Genomic DNA, 21,914 nt, shown 5'->3' with positions numbered 1-21,914 from the left:
GGATGAAGCATTAAGCCTTGGGCAACTGGAGATGAAGGTTTTCCCTTTTAGAGTGAATGCAGGAGTTCTGCTGAGTGGTCAACAATCCGAATACAGTCTTCCCGATTTAGACATGCAGATTGTGAAACTGACTGCAATATACTAAACAGGGTGACAGGCTGGTGTAATAGTTAGTGCAATCACCTTATAGCACCAGTGATCATTGACCGAGGTTCAATTCCCACAACAGTCTGTAAAGAGTTTACATTCTCCCTGTGACCGCGTGGGTTTCCTCCAGGTACTCCGGTTTCCTCCCACATTTCAAAGACATATGGTTAGGGTTAGTGAGTTGTGGTCTACTAATCTGACGCGAAAGCTCGGCAACACCTGTTGACCGTCCCGAACACATCCTTGGACAATGTTGATTGCCAACGCAGAACAGCGCATTTCACTGTATGCTTCGATGTATGTGTGACAAATAAAGCCAATAAACTTCAAAGTAAATTTATTATCCCAGTACATATAGTATATATCATATACAACTCTGAGATTTTTTTTAAAAAAACAGGCATTCACAGTAAATACAAGAAACACAATAGAATCAGTGAAGGACTGCACCCAGAGAGCTGACAAATAATCAATGGTAAGACAACAAACTGTGCAAATACAAAAAGAAACTAATAGTAAAAATAATAATCATAGTAATAATAAATAACCAGTAAATATCAGAACATGAGAATGAAGAGTCCTTGAACGTGAGCCCACAGGTTGTGGGAAAAGTTCTGTGTTGGTGAAGTTTATTGGCTTTATTTGAGTGAAGTTATTCCCCTTTGGTTCAAGAGCCTGATGGTTGAGGGGTAATAACTCTCCCTGAACCTGGTAGTGTGGGTTCTGAGGTTGCTGTACCTTCTTTATGATGGCAGCAGCGAGAAGAAAGCGTGTCCTGGGTGGTAGGGGACCAAAGGACCTGTTTCTGTGTTGTAAAGTTCTGTGACTCTTGCTGGGAGGAGAGGTGAAAATGTGGGAAAAGACAAAGCATGCTCGGCAACAGCGGAAAATGACAGTGGCAAAAGGAAATAAAAGCATGACACAGCAGAAGCACTGGTGTGGACAGTGTTGATGTACACAGACATACACAGAACTTGGAACACTGCATGTGAAGCTTACAGCAAGCAGGACATCATGAAGTGTTGTCAGGCTGGATATGGAAGTCTGTACACTAAACCAAGACAAACAGAAGAAATAGCAGCAGGAAGGAGTCAACAAATCTTCTCAAGCCTCAAATTCTGACTAACTAATCCACAGTCATGGATTTAATTCAAGGAAGCAGTTTCAATTTGCATATTTATTCTGCATTAAAACAAAGACGTACTTATATGGTGTCTTTTATGGCCTTGGGCCAGCCAAGAGCACCTTCTAACCAAGTGAATTACTGTTGAAGTTATTGTAGGGAACACAGCGGTCAATTTGCACAAAGCAAGCTCCCAGAATAAGCACCGCAGCTTTTCCTTTAAACATCGAGGATGAAGCGGTGCCGTGACCTCATTGAATGGCACCACAAGCTTGTGGAACCAGAGCTGACACTATCTGCTGCTTGGTCAAACCGAATGAGATCATTTTGTGAGGTTACAGCCAAAATCTTTGGAAGGACATTTCAGGAACTAGTTGATTTGCTTACACCCTCTAATACTGTGCGGGGAATCTGTATCAACCCAGTATCCTTTATCCAAACCCCAGAGGAATTCCACGGTCAACTGGTGCAGTCACAGACTCCCAGGGCTGCATTTCAATGTTCCACAGTCTCTGCTAAATACATCACAGCAAGAGGCTGTACTTCCCCACCGTTCTGTTCTACTGACACTTTTTGTGGGTCACCAAGTGCCCTGCAAGTAAACAAGAAACCTCGTAGAGTGCTCAGCACAGAATGCATCAATAGGCCAGTGTTCACTCGCCTCCCTCCCACTGCAGTCTATTATCACCAACCTCCCCCTGGCAGGGTACCAGTTCCAAATTAAAAGCAGCTCTTATGTGCAGGGCAGTAACTCCCCCTCCCACCTCCCCCACCCAAAAAAAAGACACAATCCCAGGTCATGAAGGAAAGTAACAGCAAAGTGGAATGGGTGGGACAGGAGGGCAGAAATAGAGGTAGAAGTAGCCAAAGGGAACTGAGTGCAGGAAATCAAGGAAGTGGAAGAAAAATGGGTAGAGTGGGGGAGAGGAGGGGAGGTAGTCGGGAGAAGTGAGTGGAGGTGTGGAGGAGACAAGGGGAGGGGAAGTGGGGTGGGGAAGAGAAGCAGTGGGCGAAAGGAGAGAAGGGAGTGGGCGCAAGGAGTAAAGAAGGAGAAAGGAGGAGAGCGCAAACACACTGGAAAGGTCTTTTATCAAAAGCAACATTGCAGCTCCACAGGAAATGATGATTAAGGAAAAGAATTTTACTAAGATTCCAGATGTACCATATCACCCAGCCTGTAACAAGACTGGCAAACTAAAGATCTGAAAATCCTACACAGTACGATACAAAACAAATGTGAAAGTTACTTCAAACTGCTGGTGAGGAGGTTAGGCTAATGATCCTCTCACTCAGTGAACTAAACCTCTGCCACTTATTACCATGCCAAAAATAATTTAACACGAAACACTCCCTCCCAGTCAAAACTGTTGCAAACGACCTCTGTGGCAGTGAAGTGGAAGCAGTATTTCACCCTGCTTGTACATTTCTCAAGACCCTGGTTTGCAAGCTGCCAACTCAAAATCCCTAATATTCCCGGAAGTTTGTGTCTACGGAAGAATTTCTTTACAATTTAAATTATTTTCTTCTAAACCTTCTTAGGAGGTGCACACAGATTAAAAGATCGGCCAGTTGTCTATCATTAGCCTGAGTGGTCCTGGTAAGAATATAACAAGCGTCTGAGTCAGCGACACAATCCTTTGAACCTGCCCCTACACTTAGTAAGGTCATAGTTCATCTGATCTTGGCCTCAGCTCCACTTTCCTGCCATGTATTGGACTTGCAGGACTTGGGTTTCAGTGGCAAGGCCAGTAGCTACTGCCCATTAATAGTTATCCCTGAGAAAGAGATAGTGTGCAGCACCTTGAACCATGAAGGAGCTATTGGAGGGGAAGTTCCAGGATTGTGTACCTTTATGAGTCAGGATGGTTTGTGAATTGGAAGGGAACATACAGGCGGTGAACCTCCTGCTCTCCTCCTTGGCAGCGGAAGTATTGTCGGAGTCACCTGGGTGAGTATTGGCAGGGCAGTTTGTAAATGATACACTCTGTTATATTCTTACCAGGACCACTCAAGCTAATGATAGACAACTGACTGACCTCTTAAGCAATGTGCACATCCTAAGGACGTTTAAAAGAAAATAATTTAAATTGTAAAGAAGTTCCTCTATGGACACAAACTAAGTGATTGCAGTTGAGGGGATAACTATTTTTCAGATGTTTCAGACCAAGACTCTTCTTCAGGATTGAGAAGGAAGGTGCCAGAATAAAAAGGTGGGGGGAGGAGAAGGAGTAGGAGAGGAAGGAATCTGATAGGAGAGGAGAGTAGACCATAGGAGAGAGGGAAGAAGGACAGGACCCGGGGGAAGTAATAGGTCGGTGAGAAGAGGTAAAAGATTCGAGTGGGGAATACAGAAGGGGGGGGGTGGAATTTGTTTACTGGAAGGAAAAATCGATATTCATGCCATCAGGCTGGAGGCTACCCAGACAGAATACAAGGTGTTGCTCCTTCACCCTGAGAGTGGCCTCATCTTGGCACAAGAGAAGACGATGGACCAACATGTCGGAACAGGAATGGGAATCAGAATTGAAGTAACTGGCCACTGGGAATTCCCATTTGTGGCAGACAGAACGGAGATGCTCAACGACGTGACCCCCCCCAATTTATGGCGGGTCTCACCGTAGAGGAGGCTGCATCAGCAGCACTGGACACAACAGAACCCTGTCTAGAGACCTATCTAGTTCTGGAATGCAGGTTTTCTAGCTTGTCCTAGAGCCCTGGTTGTATCCACAATCCTGGGTTTCATGTTTAGTGTCTAAGCCTATACACATCTCTGGGCAAAGATTCTTGACTCTCTGAGGGAAAACTCTGATGTTGTCTCATTCCTAAACAAAGTCTTCCAAATCTAGATTTTCCCAACTTGGAAACCATTGCCTCAGCATCCTCCTTGTCAATCCTCTGTGGAATTTTGCACACTTTTGTTACATTTTATATAATTCTGCTAAATGTTAATAAGACCAGCTCTATACTTAACAAAATTCTTTGCCCCAAGAACCACTCCAGTGAACCTTCTGAACTGCCTTCAATGCAAAGAGATCCTTTTCATTTTCTTTTAAATTTAGAGATAGAGCACAATAACAAGTCCTCCTGGGCCAACGAGCCTGTGCATCCCAGTTACACCCAAGTGACCGATTAACCCACTGCCCCGTACGATTTTGGAATGTGGGAGGAAAGCAGAGCATCCACAGGAAACCCACATGGTCATGGAGAGAAGATGCAAACTCCTTACAGACCACAGCAGGAACTGAATGTGGTTTACTGGTGCTGCAAACCGTTATACTACTGTACCATCCCCCCCACCCCCCCCCCCCACCCGATAGGGAGGGCCTACTCCTGCATTCCATGTGGTAAAGGTGCCTGAGTGTATGTGATTTGATGCTCGGGATGTGGCCTCCTCCATAAAAAAAAAACAAATACAAAACTGGGAGGCCGCTTTACAGAGAAGCTTTGTTCAGTGAGTAGAGAGGGGTGATCCAATTCTCCCGCAGCCTGTCACTTTAATTTCCTACCCCATTGTGGCCTGTTCCTCAAGGTTGTCCAATGTGCGTCGGAGGAACAGTACCTGTCAGGGCAGTGGTAATGCAGCTGACTCAGACTCAGTGACCCAGGTTGGATCCTCTGTGTGACCATCTGGGTTCCCCTGGGTGCTCCAGAACCAGAACCAGGTTTAATATCACCAGCATATGTCATGAAATTTGTTAACTTCGCAGCAGCAGTACAATGTAATAAATGATAAAATGAAAAAGAAACTTTGAATTACTATATAAGATAGTTAAATTAAATAAAAAGTGAAAAAATAAATAAAAAGTATGAGGTAATGTTCATGGGTTCAATGTCCATTCAGAAATCGGATGGCAGAGGGGAAGAAGTGGTTCCTGAATCACTGAGTGTGTGCCATCAGGCTTCTGGATCTCCTTCTTCCTAAAGGTAACGATGAGAGGAGGGCTTGTCCTGGGTGATGGGTGACAGGGGTGTCTAATGATGGATGCTGCCTTTTTGAGGCACTGCTCCAGTCTCTTCTCCCACCCCAAAGACGTACTGGTAAGTTTGTTGATAACCATAAATTACTCCTGAGTGGTGGTTAAATTGGGGAGGAGGTGGTAAATAAGCGAAAAAGGAGTTCGTGGGAAGTAATTGGGAAATAGGATTGATGGTATCACTCAGATGTGAGACAGATGGGTCAAATGGCAACCATCTGTTGTATAAAAGTACATTTATGAAAATAAAGCCAGAGCTTACAACTTCATGACATTTGCTATTCTCTGTATTAGAGATAGTCAGCTCTGCTGTCAGCCTATTTATCTGTAATACTGTTTATCTCTGTGCCTGTTCTGCTGGACACTTCCAACATTTTCCTGTTGATTTCAGTTCTCTGCAAATGCCCTGACATCAACTTCACAGCTCTGACATTGAGCGTCGCACAGAACAACACAGTACAGGCCACTTGGCCCATGATGTTGTGCCAATCCTTTTAACCCACTCTAAGATCAATCTAACCCTTCCCTCCCACAAAGCCCTATCTAAAGGTTTCATCAGAATGCCCCCATTGTGTGCATTGATGTCCATCTAAAATTGATGTTGTCCATTTGGGACACAGAACATAAAATAGTACAGTCTTGGAAGCCTTTAGCCTGATATTCAGACTGACACTCCCAGGTGTGGTAATGAGGGGGGTGTTGCACAGTCAGGGGTGCTGCCCGAATTGGGTGAAACATTAAACTGAAGACTCCCATGCTTCCCAAGTTAAAGATACAACATTGCATTGTACTACTCGAAGACAAGCAGGAAATTCTCCCTGGTGTCCCAAGTCATATCCTTCAAGCATCACTAAAACAGATTAATTGGTTATTCCACATTCCCATTCTGACATGCCAGTCCATGGCCTTCTCTACTATCACGATGAGGCCACTCTCTGGTTGGAGGAGCAACATCTCATTTTCGTCTGGTAAGCCTCCAACCTGATGGCATGAACATCAATTTTTCTAACTTCCAGTGATTTTTCCCCTCTTCCCTCTTCTTCAATTCACTACCTTGGCTTGCCTCTTACCTCTTCCCCTCACCTGCCCATCACCTCCCCTGGTGCCCCTCTACTTCCCTTTCTCCCATGGTCCACTCTCCTGTCCTATCAGATTCCTTCTTCTTCAGTCCTTTACCTTTTCTCACCCATCACCTCCCCTTCCCCTCTCAGCATCTTCTTATTCTGGCTTCTACCTCCTCCCTTTTAAATGGTCTCAGCCCAAACGTTGGCTGTTTACTCTTCCCCATAGATGCTGCCTGACCTGCTGAGTTCCTCCAACATTGTGTTACTCCTAATTGGTCATTGCATCATTTCCATGGATGAGGCCTTAACTGACTGCTGCGTGTACCTCTAAATAACAGAGGCCACATTCTGCCGAGGAAAATTACCTGCAAGATGCAATGGAGGCAGTGGAAGAGGCCACATTTGGAATCAGATATTAAACACAGATCCATTTTTGCCCTCTTAGGTAAATACCAAAGCTCTCATAGCACAATGTTTCCTTCTCTCTTTTCTGCCCCCTCACCAAATTAGACCACAGTATGCGAGTGTGTGTGTGTGTGTGTGTGTGTGTGTGTGTGTGTGTGTGTAATTAAAAAGAAGATGTTATAACCGGATGTATTGGGTGTTTCATAAAGATCTCTTTAACCACAATGGGTTTCCTTTCAAGTACATGTCAATATCAGGAGATGTAAGCAACAGATCGAAAGTGCAAAGAGAGGTTACAGTTCAATTCCACAACAGAGTGTCTTACTACACTTGGGATTACAATGAAGAAATATCCTTTAGTTATTTGCATGCCATGCACATACAAATTCTTGAATTGTTGAAGTATCCTCCACAACCTCAGAAGTCCCCAAACCACTTCACTGCTGGAGACATTCTTGAAGTATCAACACTGTTCTATGTAGGAAACATGATGGCCAATTTTCTCAGAGAGAGTTCCCGACAGCAAAGTGATGATAAGACAGCCAGCCCCCTTTAGGATGAGGTTGAAAGCTGTTCACAGAACTCTCCAGCTCATCAATATATTCCCATTTGATCTGTACATCCTGAGAGAGTAGGCAGAGGCTTGTTTTGTGTTCATAAGAAAACATGTCCAGTAGTGCAGAATCCCTTACAATGACAGTCAGCAAGGACTGAACGGATATATTCCATACTCAAGAAGGTGGTGGTGGTGTGGGGGGATATCTAATAAAGGCCTTGAAAATTAGAAGATCATGAGACATAGATGTTTAATTAGCCCATTCAGCCCATTGAATCTGCTCCACCATCCGATAATGGCTGATTTATTATCCCTCTCAACCCTATTCTCTTGCCTTCTCTCCATAACCATTGATGCCTTTACTAATCAAAAAGCTACCAGCCTCCACTTTAAATATACCCTGTGACTTGACCTCCACAGATTACCCACCCTCTGGAACAGAGATGAGGAGAAATTTCTGTAGCCAAAGGGATGGACATCTATTGTAAAGGCTTAAATTGAGTGGATGTGGAGAGGATGTTTCCATTAGTGGGAGGGTCTAGGACCAGAGGACATGTATTCTGAGGCTGTGTCGTCTGGTCCTAGACCCTCCCACTAATGGAAACATCCTCTCCACATCCACTCAATTTAAGCCTTTCAATATTTAATAGGTTGCATGAGATTTCCTCCACAGCATCCACCCCCACCATTCTCCTAAAATCCATTGAGTACAGGCTCCGACATGATTTGTTTTCACTGGTTAAGTGTGGAAGAGATACTTCCACCTGCATGGAAGAATTTAAAAACTACAAGCCATATTAGATGGTCACCAAGGAATGCAAAATTGATTTCACAGGAAATTTCAATACCGAAAGAACAGTAAGAATGAGGAAGTCACTCTGGGAGTGGACTGTGGTGAATGGCAGAGAGATATTTAAGAGGAAGTTGACTAAACACAGGGAGAAAGGGCCTGTGGTTAGGTGAAATGCAGAGAGGTGGCAGGAGCCTTCTGTAACATACACTTGCATGCACCCTGGGGTCAAGTGCCTGCACCCTACAATACTTACTGTGTAACTATTACTGTTGGTCTAATAGTTCTACAAGGTCTGTAGGGAAACCCAAATTTTATAAAAGATAAATTTTAACTTAGGATTACTGTTTTCAATGATCAAATCAAATCCTGAAATTCTAATCACATCAGCAACATCAATCTGAGCTGCCTCCCTTGGACACTAGTGGTTATTTTAATTAAAGGTGTTCAGTGACAATTCAAACACCAGCAGTAAACTCAGTATTATCAGACCTCATTTCTCCAGGGGCATTCGGGCAACGGAGGCAGACTGACTGGGAAGGAGACTACTTCACGTCTGGGGAATGGAAGTCAATGACTTGAAGGCTGAACCAAGTGGTTTGCCTTGGGTGTCATATGATTGGGGATGAATCTCAGCCACTCATTCCCACCCTTCCCTAGCCCATTAACTGCTCAAATTCTTTGTTCCTCTTGACTTGACTTTTCCAACACACCTCCCTATTCAATTCTCCATCTGACCCCCCCCCCCACCATATCAGAACTTCACCATGCTGTTCACTGACCTCAAGTAAGGCAGTGCCTTCGATGTTAAAATTCCTATTGCTGCAACTGTGTTCTTCTCCAGCCCCAGAATACTTGGAGGTCTCTGCATTCTCTGAACTTCAAGAACCCAAACATGGAAAATTTACTCACAATATCAATAGTAGCTTTGCTTTCAGATGCCAAGCCCCTAAATTCAGGGATTCCCTCCTTGAATTGCTCTGTCTCTCTCAGTCTTCAAGAGACTACACTGACCAACTCTGAGGTAACCCATTGTTATATACTGCTCTCAATAAAAATCCTGGGAAGCATCTCAGGACAATTCCAGCTGTACTTTTTGCCCATCTACAGTGCTCTCACTTGCCTGTATTGGGACATTTATAGTTCTATACTTTGCCTCTTTTAAACATTTATCCAAACACCTTTTAAATGTTGGCCAGTGTGAAGAACATAGTCCTCAGATTCCATTTAAAACTCTTTCTTCTCATCTTAAACTTGTGCCCTCTCATTTTTGATACTTTTGCCCAGGAAAAAGATTCTAGATCTATCCTATCTATGCTTCTTATAATTCTGCATACCTGTCAGGTCACCCCTTATCCTCTGGAGACAACTAATCCAGTTTATCCAATCTCTCCCCATAACTAAAGCCCTCCAACTTAGTTCAATCCAAGTATGCAAATACAAGTTGTTGCTTTTGGAACAGTGGAAGCCAGGAATAAGCCTAAAGTAAACACGAGAGATTTTGCAGGTGTTGGAAATCCAGAGCAACACATACAAAGTACTGGAGGAACTCAGCAAGTCAGGCAGCATCTATGGAGTGGAATAAAAAGTAATAAAAAGACAAAAGTGATAGGCTCACTCAAACAAATATGATCTGCCCCTCATTCTAAACCTGCTGATCTTCCTTCAGAACGACTGAAAGAAACAATTAACTTTTTAGAGCAGCTAGGTCACAACAACAGGGTGGTATTTGCCAAGAATCTGGCCATTCACACATTTCATCAAGCATACAATAGTTATGGTTGAGCTCTATATTTTGTCAATAGCATCAGAACGTGGCAGAGTTGCCCAGCTGTCCAGAAGAGTCAGCTGAAGCAGGGAAACAGGTAATGTACTTCACACCCTGAGCCTAATTCAAGAGGAAAGACAGGAGAGAGAGAGCAACACTTGTAACTCAACAGGCTAACATCAAAGCACACTTGCAACAGCAAGTCAGGAGAGAGAAATTCGTAATCAACAAAGTCGTTATTCATTGCTCACCACATTCTTGTTGTGGTTTTAAATGCCATGTTCAAGCAGGTATTCATGTTTATTTGTGGACTTCCTCACACTCAAAACAACATGAAAATATCAAGAAACAACAAGGCTGTTTTTCCAGTGTAGAGTGCAAGATAAAGAGTACATTATTACCTGGAAATTAAGTACTATTACATTGTTGTTTTAACAGTTAAGGTGACATTTTTTTTTCAAAAAAAGCAAATATTTCATGTATAAATACAAAGCATTCCGATATTTTACTGAATAAAAGAATACAATGGATTCACAAGCTTGTTGTTACTGGAAAGCTTGCCTTCAGAACCCTTAAATAGTCAGAGAGTGGAGCAGAGGAGAAACCTGGTGCATCCACCTGGAGACAATGGTGCATTTCACCAAGGGCCAACTATGATTAGCAATTCCAACAAATGTGGTGACACTGGTCTGTGTGGGCTACCACCACAGCGAGATCACAATTCCCCACAGGAATCACGATGGAATCCTCACTTCATATTCCCTGCCAGTAGTAGCCTTCATAACCATTTTACTGCAAAATAAATACTGATGCAATAGTACCGCTCTCAAAAATTCTCTCAGCATTGCAGACCACCCTCTGTGCAGACCTTTGAGACTCCCCACCCCTACACCACAAGCTCCGGGAACCGATGCTACGAACAATTCTCCTCTCTGGATGTGCAGGCATCGTGGGTCAGATTCAGCAAAAGCCAAGGTTAACTGCAGCTGTACCCATTCACATCTCGGAAACACATGGCAGAGTGACAGACACAACAACAGCACTGGAGGCACAGCTGAGCAAGGCACAGCAATTCAAGCCTGGAGAATGGATTCCCAACCCTCTCTAAAATGTACACTTCCTAAATACTTCCTTGCGGCTATGTTTTTTAAAAAAAAACTAGTCAGCTCCTTTGAACAGCAGCTTGCATTGTTCATCATACAGACAGCCCCACCAAAGCTGCAAGAGTACAGACAGATCTCTCTGACTCTCCGACCACGTAACTGTATTTATAAAAAAATAAATAACAAAACCTCCAGAGGCACTCACAGCTACACTAACGGAGTCAAGCCACGTTGGAAAAGACCAGTGCCGTGATCAAGTTCAATCAAAGGGATGAGTTTTCAGAAGCATTTTAAAGGAGGGGAGGTAGAGGGGCTTAGGAAGGTAGTTCTAGAGTTTAAGACAGCTAACGGTGCAGATGTGGGGGGGATGGAGGGGGTGAGGGGCCAAAGATAAAGAAATGAGAGAGACAGAAGATGATGGATACAGAATGGAGTATATGATTATAGAAGTTAGCTAAGGAATGTATGAGCAAAGCGCATGTAGAAAGGAAAAAGGGCACAGGACGAGCATGGAGGAGAAGAGATCTTTGGGGCAAGAGAACGACGGTGGGACTCATGGTATTCGGGTGAGCTGATGCCTCAAGCAGGGTATGGTGTAGCATCAGGATGCGTGGGTGGCAGTGAATTTATATTTGGATGATGGGTGGGAGGGACTGACAGGTAATGAGCTGGGAAGAGAATATTGTGGTGTGAGTGAGGTGGATCAGGCCGCATGATTGTCTGTAGTCAACAGGTCAGGATGGTGGGCTGAGGACTGGTATTAGTGGGTTGGTTGGGTGAGAAGACGAGGGTAAATGGGAGACTGGATGAAAGATGGATGCGGGGATTGGCAACTTGGTGGTGGAGGTGAGTGTTGGGAGTATGGGTGTGTGTTGGAGAGTTGGGGTAATGGTGAGGGGATTACGCAGATTTGGGTAATACCGGATATGAGATAAATGTCAGAATTGAATTACTTTCTTGCACTAATCCCATATCACTTCATCTCCTTAAACATAAAAAAAAACTATTGATCTCTAATTTGAATATACTTCACAATCAAATCTCCATAGTCCATCTGGCTGGACAGTTCCAAAGATTTACCACACAGAGACCGACTTTTCTTCTCTGTCCTGAACAGCCAAGCCCTTGCCACAAGGTTGTGATCCTTGGTTCTAGGGACTCCAGCAAGGGAAAGCATCAAAGATTACATCTACCCTGCTGAACCCTACAAAAAGCTGTATGTTTAGTTAAGGTCATCTCCAAGAGATTCCAGCTCAGACAGCTTAACCTCTACACCTTTAACTCAATCTACGTTTAAAATACACCCTATATTTCTAACCAGAGTGAATGACCTCATACTTTCCTACATTAGATTCTGAAGTCTTGTCCACTGACTTCACCTTGCTTCACATCCCCCAAAACCTCTGCATCCATCCCACAGATGGAGGGGGTGTGATTGGTGGGGTGATAGGTGCAGATGTGGTTGGAGGGAGTTGGGCGTGGAGCAATGGATGGAAGTGTAAGTGAAGATGAGCAGTGATAGCTGAGAGCGATGTGGGTGGGGCATCGTGGGAGGAGTGTAGGGGTCAGGTGTGAAAGATGGAAGTGATGTGCAGACTGATAGAGTGTGGGTGATTAGAGATGAGTGACAGGGAGGGGTAATAGGGTGGGGGTGAAGATGATGAGGTAAGCAAAGGGCGAGGTCAATGGGTAGGGTAGGAGGGAGATGAGCGGCATTGATGAGTGCTGGGTAGGGTTGATGAATGGGGAGTGATGGATAATGGATGAGAATGATAATGGTGATGAATGGGGGTGGTGAGGTAGAATGATGGGTCAATGTTATGGGTGGGAGTGGAGGTGAATTGTGGACTGGGGTGATAGATAGGATGATGTGTTGGCATCATGGGTGGGGAAGGTGTCAGGTAAGTGGGGGTGGAGTGAGGTGGGGTCAGGATAATGGGTGATGGGTAAGGGTGGAGTGGGGATCAATGTAATGGGTGGAGGTGGTTAATGCATGAGAGTGACGCTAAATGATGGATAAGACTGAGGGTTATGGGTAGGGTGACTGATGGGTGAGGGTGGAGATCAGTGTTATGGGTAGGGTGACTGATGGGTGAGGTTGGGGATCAGATTCATGGGTAGGGTGAATGATGGGTGAGGGTGGAGATCAGTGTTATGAGTAGGGTGACTGATGGGTGAGGGTGGGGATCAGATTCATGGGTAGGGTGACTGATGAGTGAGGGTGGGGTCAGATTCATGAGTAGGGTGACTGATGGGTGAGGGTGGGGTCAGATTCATGGGTAGGGTGAATGATGGGTGAGGGTGGGGATCAGATTCATGGGTAGGGTGACTGATGGGTGAGGGTGGGGGTCAGTGTTATGGGTAGGGTGACTGATGGGTGAGGGTGGAGTCAGATTCATGGGTAGGGTGACTGATGGGTGAGGGTGGGGGTCAGTGTTATGGGTTGAGTGACTGATGGGTGAGGGTGGGGGTCAGTGTTATGAGTAGGGTGAATAATGGGTGAGGGTGGGAGTCAGTGTTATGGGTAGGGTGACTGATGGGTGAGGGTGGGGGTCAGACATGGGTAGGGTGACTGATGGGTGAGGGTGGGGATCAGATTCATGGGTAGGATGACTGATGGGTGAGGGTGGGGGTCAGTGTTATGGGTAGGGTGACTGATGGATGAGGGTGGGGTTCAGATTCATGGGTAGGGTGAATGATGGGTGAGGGTGGGGTTCAGACATGGGTAGGGTGACTGATGGGTGAGGGTGGGGGTCAGACATGGGTAGGGTGAATGATGGGTGAGGGTGGGGGTCAGACATGGGTAGGGTGACTGATGGGTGAGGGTGGGGGTCAGACATGGGTAGGGTGACTGATGGGTGAGGGTGGGGTCAGATTCATGGGTAGGGTGACTGATGAGTGAGGGTGGGGTCAGATTCGTGGGTAGGGTGACTGATGGGTGAGGGTGGGGTCAGATTCATGGGTAGGGTGACTGATGGGTGAGGGTGGGGTCAGATTCATGGGTAGGGTGACTGATGGGTGAGGGTGGGGGTCAGACATGGGTAGGGTGACTGATGGGTGAGGGTGGGGGTCAGACTTCTCCCCCTACCCCCGTCTTCAGACTCGGCCCCACTTCACAGTTCCCCTCTGGCCCACTCACCGATCTTGACTTTGACGCTCTGCAGCACCCGCAGTCCCTCGTCCTCCACCGCCATGCTGCCCCCGAGCCGCAGCGAGCGAGCTCCCCGCGACCATCCGCCTCATAACATCCCGCTGCCCGCCCGCCCGCCGCTCAACAGCTAGACCCGCCCCGCATAAGCACTCCATGCGCCCATTGGCTGAGCGTCGGACTCGCCATCTCCCATTGGTCACCGCTGGACACCAGCTCCAACGATCGGTGGGCTACTGCTCAGCGCTTTCTCAATGGCTAAACGCTGCAACAGAGTTGCGATGTGATTGGATAATGCATGGAGGCCGGCCTCCTCTTGGAAATGATTGGACAAGCTCTGCAGGAGCTGCACATGTCAGTGTGTTTAGCGGACTGCTTGAGAAAGAGAGCAGAGCGGTGAATGGGGAAAGGGGGCGGGGCGGGGCGGGGCGGGGCGGGGCAGGGCAGGGCAGCAAGGGAGACAGAGGGAGAGCAACAGAGACTGGGGGTGGGGATGGCAGAACAGGGAGAGGAGGGGAGTGGGGAGGGATGGAATGTAGACAGGAGAAGGTGGAGAGATGGAAGAGCCAGTGCAAAAATAAATAAGAGGGAAACAGGAATGAAAAGGAAATGCGAAGGGAGAACGTGGCCAATGAAGAGGGGTAATCAAGGGAGAGGAAAGACGAGAAGGTGAGGATGGAAAGTGAAAAAAAGATGGAGTGAGGGATGTGAGAAGGATGTGGGGAGAATATGTGAAGGAAGGGATTAGGTGGATGTCTAGAAAAATAGAATAAAGAGGAGGGTAGAAATGTGGAGGAAGGGAAAGAGTGTGTAAGGATGATGAAGGCGAGGGAGTAGAGGAAAAGGGTGAATGAAGGAAAGGGGAAAGCAGAGGAAGAGGAAGAGGAAGGAAGAGAGTGAGGAGTAAAGGAAGGGCCAGGAGGTTCCGAAACGGAGGAGCTGCCGTGTGTTTCTGACTGAGTGAAAGCTGGGGGGCTGTCTGCGGTCGAGACAGGATTCCCCGGCAGAAAACCCGCAGCACTCTGCTCTCGCCGGCAACATCAGACAATCGCACACACCCGAGTTGTACAGACTGTATTTCTCCTTCCTGGGATGTACATCTACAGCCTTGGGGCAGGTGGAAAACTCCCCCGTCTGTACGGAATCAGTTCCTGCAGTGTTCAGCAGACCAAGGGCTCTTCCTACCTTACATCGGGCTGTTTAAATAACGGGACGCCGATATTTCTGAATGGGACAGTAAATAATCTTCGTGTTTTTATCGACAGAATATTGTCATTGCGTTCAGGCCCTGTATGTGCTTGTCCCGTATCCCTGGAACCTCCTACAGTCATACGGCTCGCACATCTTCTCTTCCCACCGATTTCACCCTTTACCCATCACTGCCTCAGGATTCCAACCGGTTGCGGGTGCTGTCTGCGTGGAGTTTGCACGCCCCCCCCACCCCATCCTGTGATGGCGTGAGCTTCTCCCACATCTCTCGGGCATGCTGGTCATTGGGTTCTTGAGGGCTTGGTTGGTCAGGGTCGACCACGGATATTGCGTCCTAGCTGTCTAGATACACAAGCCAGGACAGTACGATGTGGAGAGGCAAGCTGTTGCCCATGTAGCAAGCTCCCCCTCCCCACACAGCTAATGAACCCAGAGGAACGGCAGAGTTTGGCACCAGCTGTGTCGCAAGAGTTGCCGGTCAGCGTTGAACTCAACGTAGGTCTGCCTTAGTGGCTCCAGCTCCGGATTTTACCTTCTAGGTTTACTCCCAAAGCAGAGATTGAGGTCAGAGTTTTCCCTCTTCCAGATGAGCTGCCAACCACGGCTAACGAGCCCCACCTGCTTTTAAGGCGCCAGCAACCCGCCTTTGCCCGTTCTCCAGTCAGCAGCAGCTAAGCCACACGTAAAGGCCAGGACTTAGACCTGGTTGTCAGAGGCTATTTGAGTCGCGTGCCATTGGGAGCATTTAACAGGTAGTGGGGGCTTGTCCCCATTATCACCCCCCCCCCCGGCTACAAGAACCTTGAGGAATGTATTAGGTTCGAGGCCAATGGAAACTAACGGTAGCGCAGCTGAGCGGTGGTAAGGGAGAATCCATCTCGAAGGACCCTCACCATCCGGGACATGCCTTCCTTTCGTTCCCACCATCAAGGAAGAGGTACAAAAGACTGAAGACCCACGTTCAACGGTTCAGGAACATCTTCTTCCCCTCCGCCAACAGATTTCCGAACAGCCAATGAATCCATGAACACCACCTCATGATAATATTTTGCACTATTTATTTTATAATTTATAATAATTTTATATCTATGTACATTACCACTACCGCAAAGCAACAAATCTCATGTCATTTACTGTAAGTCAGTGGTAATAAACCTGATTCTGATTCGATGTAATGTTATGAACGTGCGAGAAGGAAATAGCAGGCAAATTAAATGGGTGGGATGTCTCTGAGAGCTAGCAGGGGCCAGTGGTCAGATAGATCTGTGTTATGCGATAGTTCCACAGTACAGAGACAGGCACTTCAGCCCAGAGCGTCTCTGCTGATGACCACGTCCCGATTTACCCTCATCCCAGTTTTTACCCCCACATTCCCATCTGCTCTCCCCAGAATGCGATTCACCGACTAGGGGCCGTTTACAGAGTCAGAGTCATACTGCAGCGAAACGGGCCCTTCAGGGACCCATCCAGGCCACACAAGGTGCCCAACTAAGCTGGTCCCATTTGGCTGCATTGGGCATGTGTCCCGCTAAATCTTTCCTACCCATTTACTTGTCAAAATGTCTCTTAAATGTCGTTATTGTACCTGCCTCAGTTACTTGATCCAGAAATGTGCCAACCCCTACATGAATAAATTGTCCCTCACGTCCCTTTTTTCAATCTTTCTCCTCTCACCTTAAACCTATGCCTGCTAGTTTCTGAGTCTCTTTTCCTGTCTACGTCCCTCATGTAGAAAGACATCCCTCACACTCCTGCACTCCAAGGTATAAAATCTTAGCCTGCCTAACTTCACCCCATTGTATCCAGGCAAAACTCTTCTATGCACTTTTTCCAGCTTAGTGTCATCCTGTCTATAATGGGGTGACCAGAACTGTACACAGTATATAGTACATAATCTGCTGAGCTACGAGAATAGCACAAGGCCTGATCACATCCACCAGGAAGTTTATCTGAAACACTGCTCTCAGTGTATATGATGCTGCCGGTGGGAGATAGCGGGAGGGAGTGGTCAGGTGCCCCAGACCTGGTAGTGTCCAGACCCAGTGCCCAGAGAGCAGGTCTGGCATTGACGCTCAGGAGCTGAGTCTGGGCATCCAGAGCCTGTGCCCTTTGGACCTCCTCTTCCCTCTGCGCATTTGTCTCCTGCTCTCTTACCCCACCCTTACCGCTACCTTTTCCGCCCTCCGCAGCTCTGATTCTGTCTCTTCCTCCAAAATTCAAAGTAAATTTATTGCCAAAGTACATACTGTATATGTCGCCTTGAGATTCAGTGCCTCACAGGCACTTACAGCAGAACAAAGAAATACAATAGAATCAATGAAAACTATACTCAAACAACCAATATGTAAAACACAAACTGTGCAAACAAGATACAAATAAATAAACAAACAAAAATAAATAAAAACAAAACTATGAACATGAGTTGCGGAGTCCTTGAAAGTTTGTCCATAGTTTGTGGAATCAGTTCAGGGTTGAGGTGTGTGAAGTTATTGTTTCTAAGTTAACGAGCCTGATGGTTGAAGGGTAATAATTGTTCCTGAACTCGGTGGTGTGGGAGCCTGCTGAACCTGCCCAGCCTGCCCTGCGAGTGAAGACACTAAGCAGATCCATGGTCTCGCAAGACTAACGGATGCCTTAATTAATTTAGATCCCTGTAATGCCCAAGAATCTACTGAATGATCGAGCCCGCAGCCCTCTTGGATAAACATCTCCAAAGATCTCTCTTAATGCCTGCCCCAAGTTGTGAGACAGTGATCTGTGATCCAAGACCGCTCAGCGAAGGAGCACCCCCACCGACTTGTCCACCCCTATGTCAGTCTGAATCAGTGGAGCTCCTCTTAGTCCTCTGATCTTGAGGAAAGAGAAGCAGTCTACTCAAGCACACTCTCCAATGCTAGAACTATAGCGTAGCGGTTAGCATGATGCTATTATAGCTCAGGGCTTCCCGGACTTCCGAGTTTAATTCCAGCACCATCTGTAAGTAGTTAATATGTTCTTCCCCTCAGCCGGGTTGGTTTCTTCCCACCGTCCAAAGACGAACGGGTTAATTGATCATTGTAAATTCCCCTGTGATTCAGCAAGTGTTTTAGGTGGATTGCTAAGCGGTGCAGCGTGTTGGACCAGAAGGGCCTGTCCGTGTTATATTCCTAAATAAATTAACGTCAAAATAAGTGAAATAAAACGTGGGCAGAACTCAACAGGTCGGGCAGTATTTATTGAGAGGAATAGCAGGCCATAACGAGAGCAGTTAGGATATCTTTAGAAGTTTGTTAAAGCTTTAGATGACGTGCCGAATCCACGCAAACTTCGAAGAAACTAGAGGAGCTGTCGTGCCTTCTTTCAGATGGCACTTCCATGCTGGTAGAGTACCAGGACAGATCTTCTGATATGATAACACCGAGTGTAGGAGCGTGTATCTATTTCTGTATCTGTATTAGTATGGGTAATTTGTCACGTGGTTTGGGGTGTGTTTGATGCGAATGAGTTATGTACAGGTATTCACATTTTGTCTCAGATCAGTTTAGTTTAGGTAGAGCCAGGGAGTGAGCCGGGGTGATTTTTTGGTTGCCCGCTACCGCTTATCGCTATTATTATGGTAGGATCACTTAAATATGCCCCCGCTTAGTACTGATAACTTTGTTAATTTTGCTATATTGCTAATTTTAGTTTTGGTATTTTTTTATCGCTACAGAATTGTTCGTCTTTGTTGGTTTCTTAAAGGATCGAATGTACCTTTTTTGACTTTGGAACTTCGTTGTTAGAAGCGTCATACAGTGTCAATGCCGTGTTTAGTCTCTGAGCGGGTTTGGTTTGTTTCAAGAAACCGCTACAGCAAGGAATTTAAACTCACCGACCCTCACCACGTCGGATCTCCTAATCAGGACTGGCCCGAGGACCTCCGGCGTTTCCTCCGGAGTCCATAATCAGCTCTTTGGTTTTTGCTGACGTTCGGTTACATGAGACAGCTCAAGCTGAGGAGATTTACCAAGATGAGGTCTGGATTAGAAAACATGTTTTATGAGGTTCGGTTGAGTGAGCTAGTTCTTTTCTCTTTGGAGAGGCGGAGGATGAGATGTGCAAGATGATAAGAGGCACAGATCGAGTGGACAGCCAGCATTTTTTGCCCCTGGGCATAACTTCAAACTGTTGGAAGGAAAGTATATGGGGATGTCAGAGGTAGGTTTTCAACACAGAGTGGTAGGTGCTGGGAATGTGCTGCCAGTGGTTCTGGTAGAGGCAGATATATTGGGGAGTTTCAAGAGTCTCTTAACACGTGGATGAAAGAGGATTATGTTGGAGGGAGGGTTTGACTGATCTTCAAGTCGATTAAAAACATCGTGGGCTGAAGGGCCTGTACTGTGCTGTACCATTCAATATTGTATGTTCTAAGTTGATCAAACGAGTGCAGAAAGCTGACCCAGGGATGAGCTGCTTCAGTTGTGTGGGGAAACGGGAGAAGTGGGGTTGGAGAAGAGTCAGAGGAGATTTAATGGAAACATTCAAAATCAAAAGGAGATTTGGTAAAGCGAATAAAGATAAGTTTCCAGGAGCATAAATTCAGAGGACACAGTGAGAAGAGGATCAGTACAAGATTCAGTTGCATCTAAGAATTAATTTGTACCAGAGATTATATTCTTAGAACAATACTCAGGTGAAAGGTCATTGACCTGAAATGTTGTTCCATTTCTCCCAGATGCAGCCTGATTTCAATTCAGACTTTCAACACCTGCAGTTTCTTTCCTTTCAAAGATGCTGGTGTTCAATTAATTTGTAGCTTCAGAAACAATTAGAGAGGTAAACAGTATACTGGCATTTTATTCCATTGGCATTTGAGTGTAAGAGTAGAGACATCTCGCTCCAAGTATGTAATGCCTATAAAAAGTATTCACCCCTCCAACATAAAATTGACGAGAGGATTGGATAAACATAGCAGAGCACATTCGACTACTTCAAGCTCAGTCTGTGGAGGGAATTCACTTGGAAGAATACTTTAAGATTTTTCATAACGCCAAAAATAAAGTTACAAAGTAACAGACCTGAACAAGGTCAATGTTGGAGAATGTGTGATAATATGTTGGCTGATCATTTCCATATTTTCTGGGAGTGTCCAAAGATTTTGTCTTATTGGTTAGATGTGGTAACAGAGATAAGGTCAATAATCAGCCCAGAGATTAATTTTGACTTTAACATTATTTATTTGGCTCAAAAAACATAAAAGATATTTGTTACAAATACTACTAGCAGCCAGTAAGAAAGCGATTACCAGGAAATGGCTAAGCAAAGGGTCTCCTACAATCCTGGATTGGATAGAAATAGTTCAAGAAATTTTTGTCATGGAACGATTGACTTTCTCGCTGAGACATGCCACTAAAAAATTTGAAAGATACTGGGAAAATTGGACATTTTATTTGAGCCTGAAATGACTTCACTGTACATTTATTTGGTTTGAAGAACTTCGTTTTATTTCTTATGAGGGAACCTGCAGAACGGACTTTAGAGTTATAGGTCTTAAGGTCCCCTGAGGCTTTGAAGGACAATTATGGACATAAGAATTTGGTTAACCTTGATACAGCAATGTAACCCACTTCGCTATTCATTTTTTCTATTATAAGATACGGATTTTACTTCACCTATGATGACCCTGTCTGTTGGTTTTTACCTTGTTTGTTCTGTTAGTGTCAAAACAACAAAAATAAAGTTTTAAAAAGAAGTATTCACCCCATCCTTGGAAGTTTTCATGTTTTATTGTTTTAACACACAGGATCACAGTGGATTTAATTTGGCTTTTTTTTGACAAGGCTCTTTCATGGCAAAGTGAAAACAGATGTCTACAAAGTGATTTAAATTAATTACAAATATAAAACACAAAATAATTGATTGCATAAGTAGTCACCTTCCTTTAATATAACACACCAAATAATCACTGGTGCAGCCAATTGGTTTTAGAAGTCACATAATTAGTTAAATGGAGATCACCTGTGTGCAGTCAAGGTTTCAATTGACTGTAGTAAAAATACACCTGTATCTGGAAGGTCCAATTGCTGATGAGTCAGTATCCTGCCACAAACTACACCATAAAAACAAAAGAACACTCCAGGCAAGTTTGCAAAAAGTTGAGTGAAAAGCACAAGTCAGGAGATGGATACAAGAAAGTTTCTAAGTCATTGAATATCCCTTGGAGTACAGTTAAGTCAATCATCAAGAAATGGAAAGAATATGGCAGAACTGTAAATCTGTCTAGAGCAGGCCGTCCTCAAAAACTGAGTGATCGTGCATAAGCTGCAGTGGCTGAGATGGGAGAGACTGTGCATACAACAACTGTAGCCCAGCTGCTTCACCAGTTGCAGTTTGATGGGAGAATGGTAAAGAGAAAGCCACTGTTTAAAAAAACACACATGAAATCTCAGCTAGAGTTTGCTAGAAGGCATATAGCAGACTTTGAAGTCAGCTGGAAGAAGGTTCTATGATCTGATGAAACCAAAATTGAACTTTTTGGCCATCAGACTAAACACTATGCACATCATCAAAATCACTCCATCCCTACCATAAGGCATGATGGTGGCTGCATCATGCTGTGGGGTTCTTCACTGCAGCAGGCCCTGGAAGTCTTGAGAAGGTAGAGGGTAA

The 21,914-nt window shown here is 45.4% G+C and overlaps 1 protein-coding gene across 2 annotated transcripts in view; it reads right to left on the bottom strand.

Annotated features, from left to right (window-relative positions):
• LOC140198041 (ras GTPase-activating protein 3) overlaps positions 1 to 21,914 on the bottom strand; it is a 234,759-nt gene that overhangs the window by 145,350 nt on the left and 67,495 nt on the right. The window contains exon 1 of one of the 2 annotated variants that reach the window (XM_072258878.1): positions 14,070 to 14,188. The exons of the other annotated variant lie outside the window; for it this stretch is intronic. Within the exon in view, the coding sequence (XP_072114979.1) occupies positions 14,070 to 14,124 (55 nt within the window). The 5' untranslated portion in view covers positions 14,125 to 14,188. Of the gene's footprint in view, positions 1 to 14,069; positions 14,189 to 21,914 lie in introns of those variants that run through there. 2 annotated transcript variants of the gene reach the window in all.

This window comes from Mobula birostris, chromosome 5, assembly GCF_030028105.1.
Source record: "Mobula birostris isolate sMobBir1 chromosome 5, sMobBir1.hap1, whole genome shotgun sequence".
NCBI classification, from domain to species: domain Eukaryota; kingdom Metazoa; phylum Chordata; class Chondrichthyes; order Myliobatiformes; family Myliobatidae; genus Mobula; species Mobula birostris.
This window is presented reverse-complemented; position numbering and strand designations above follow the sequence as displayed.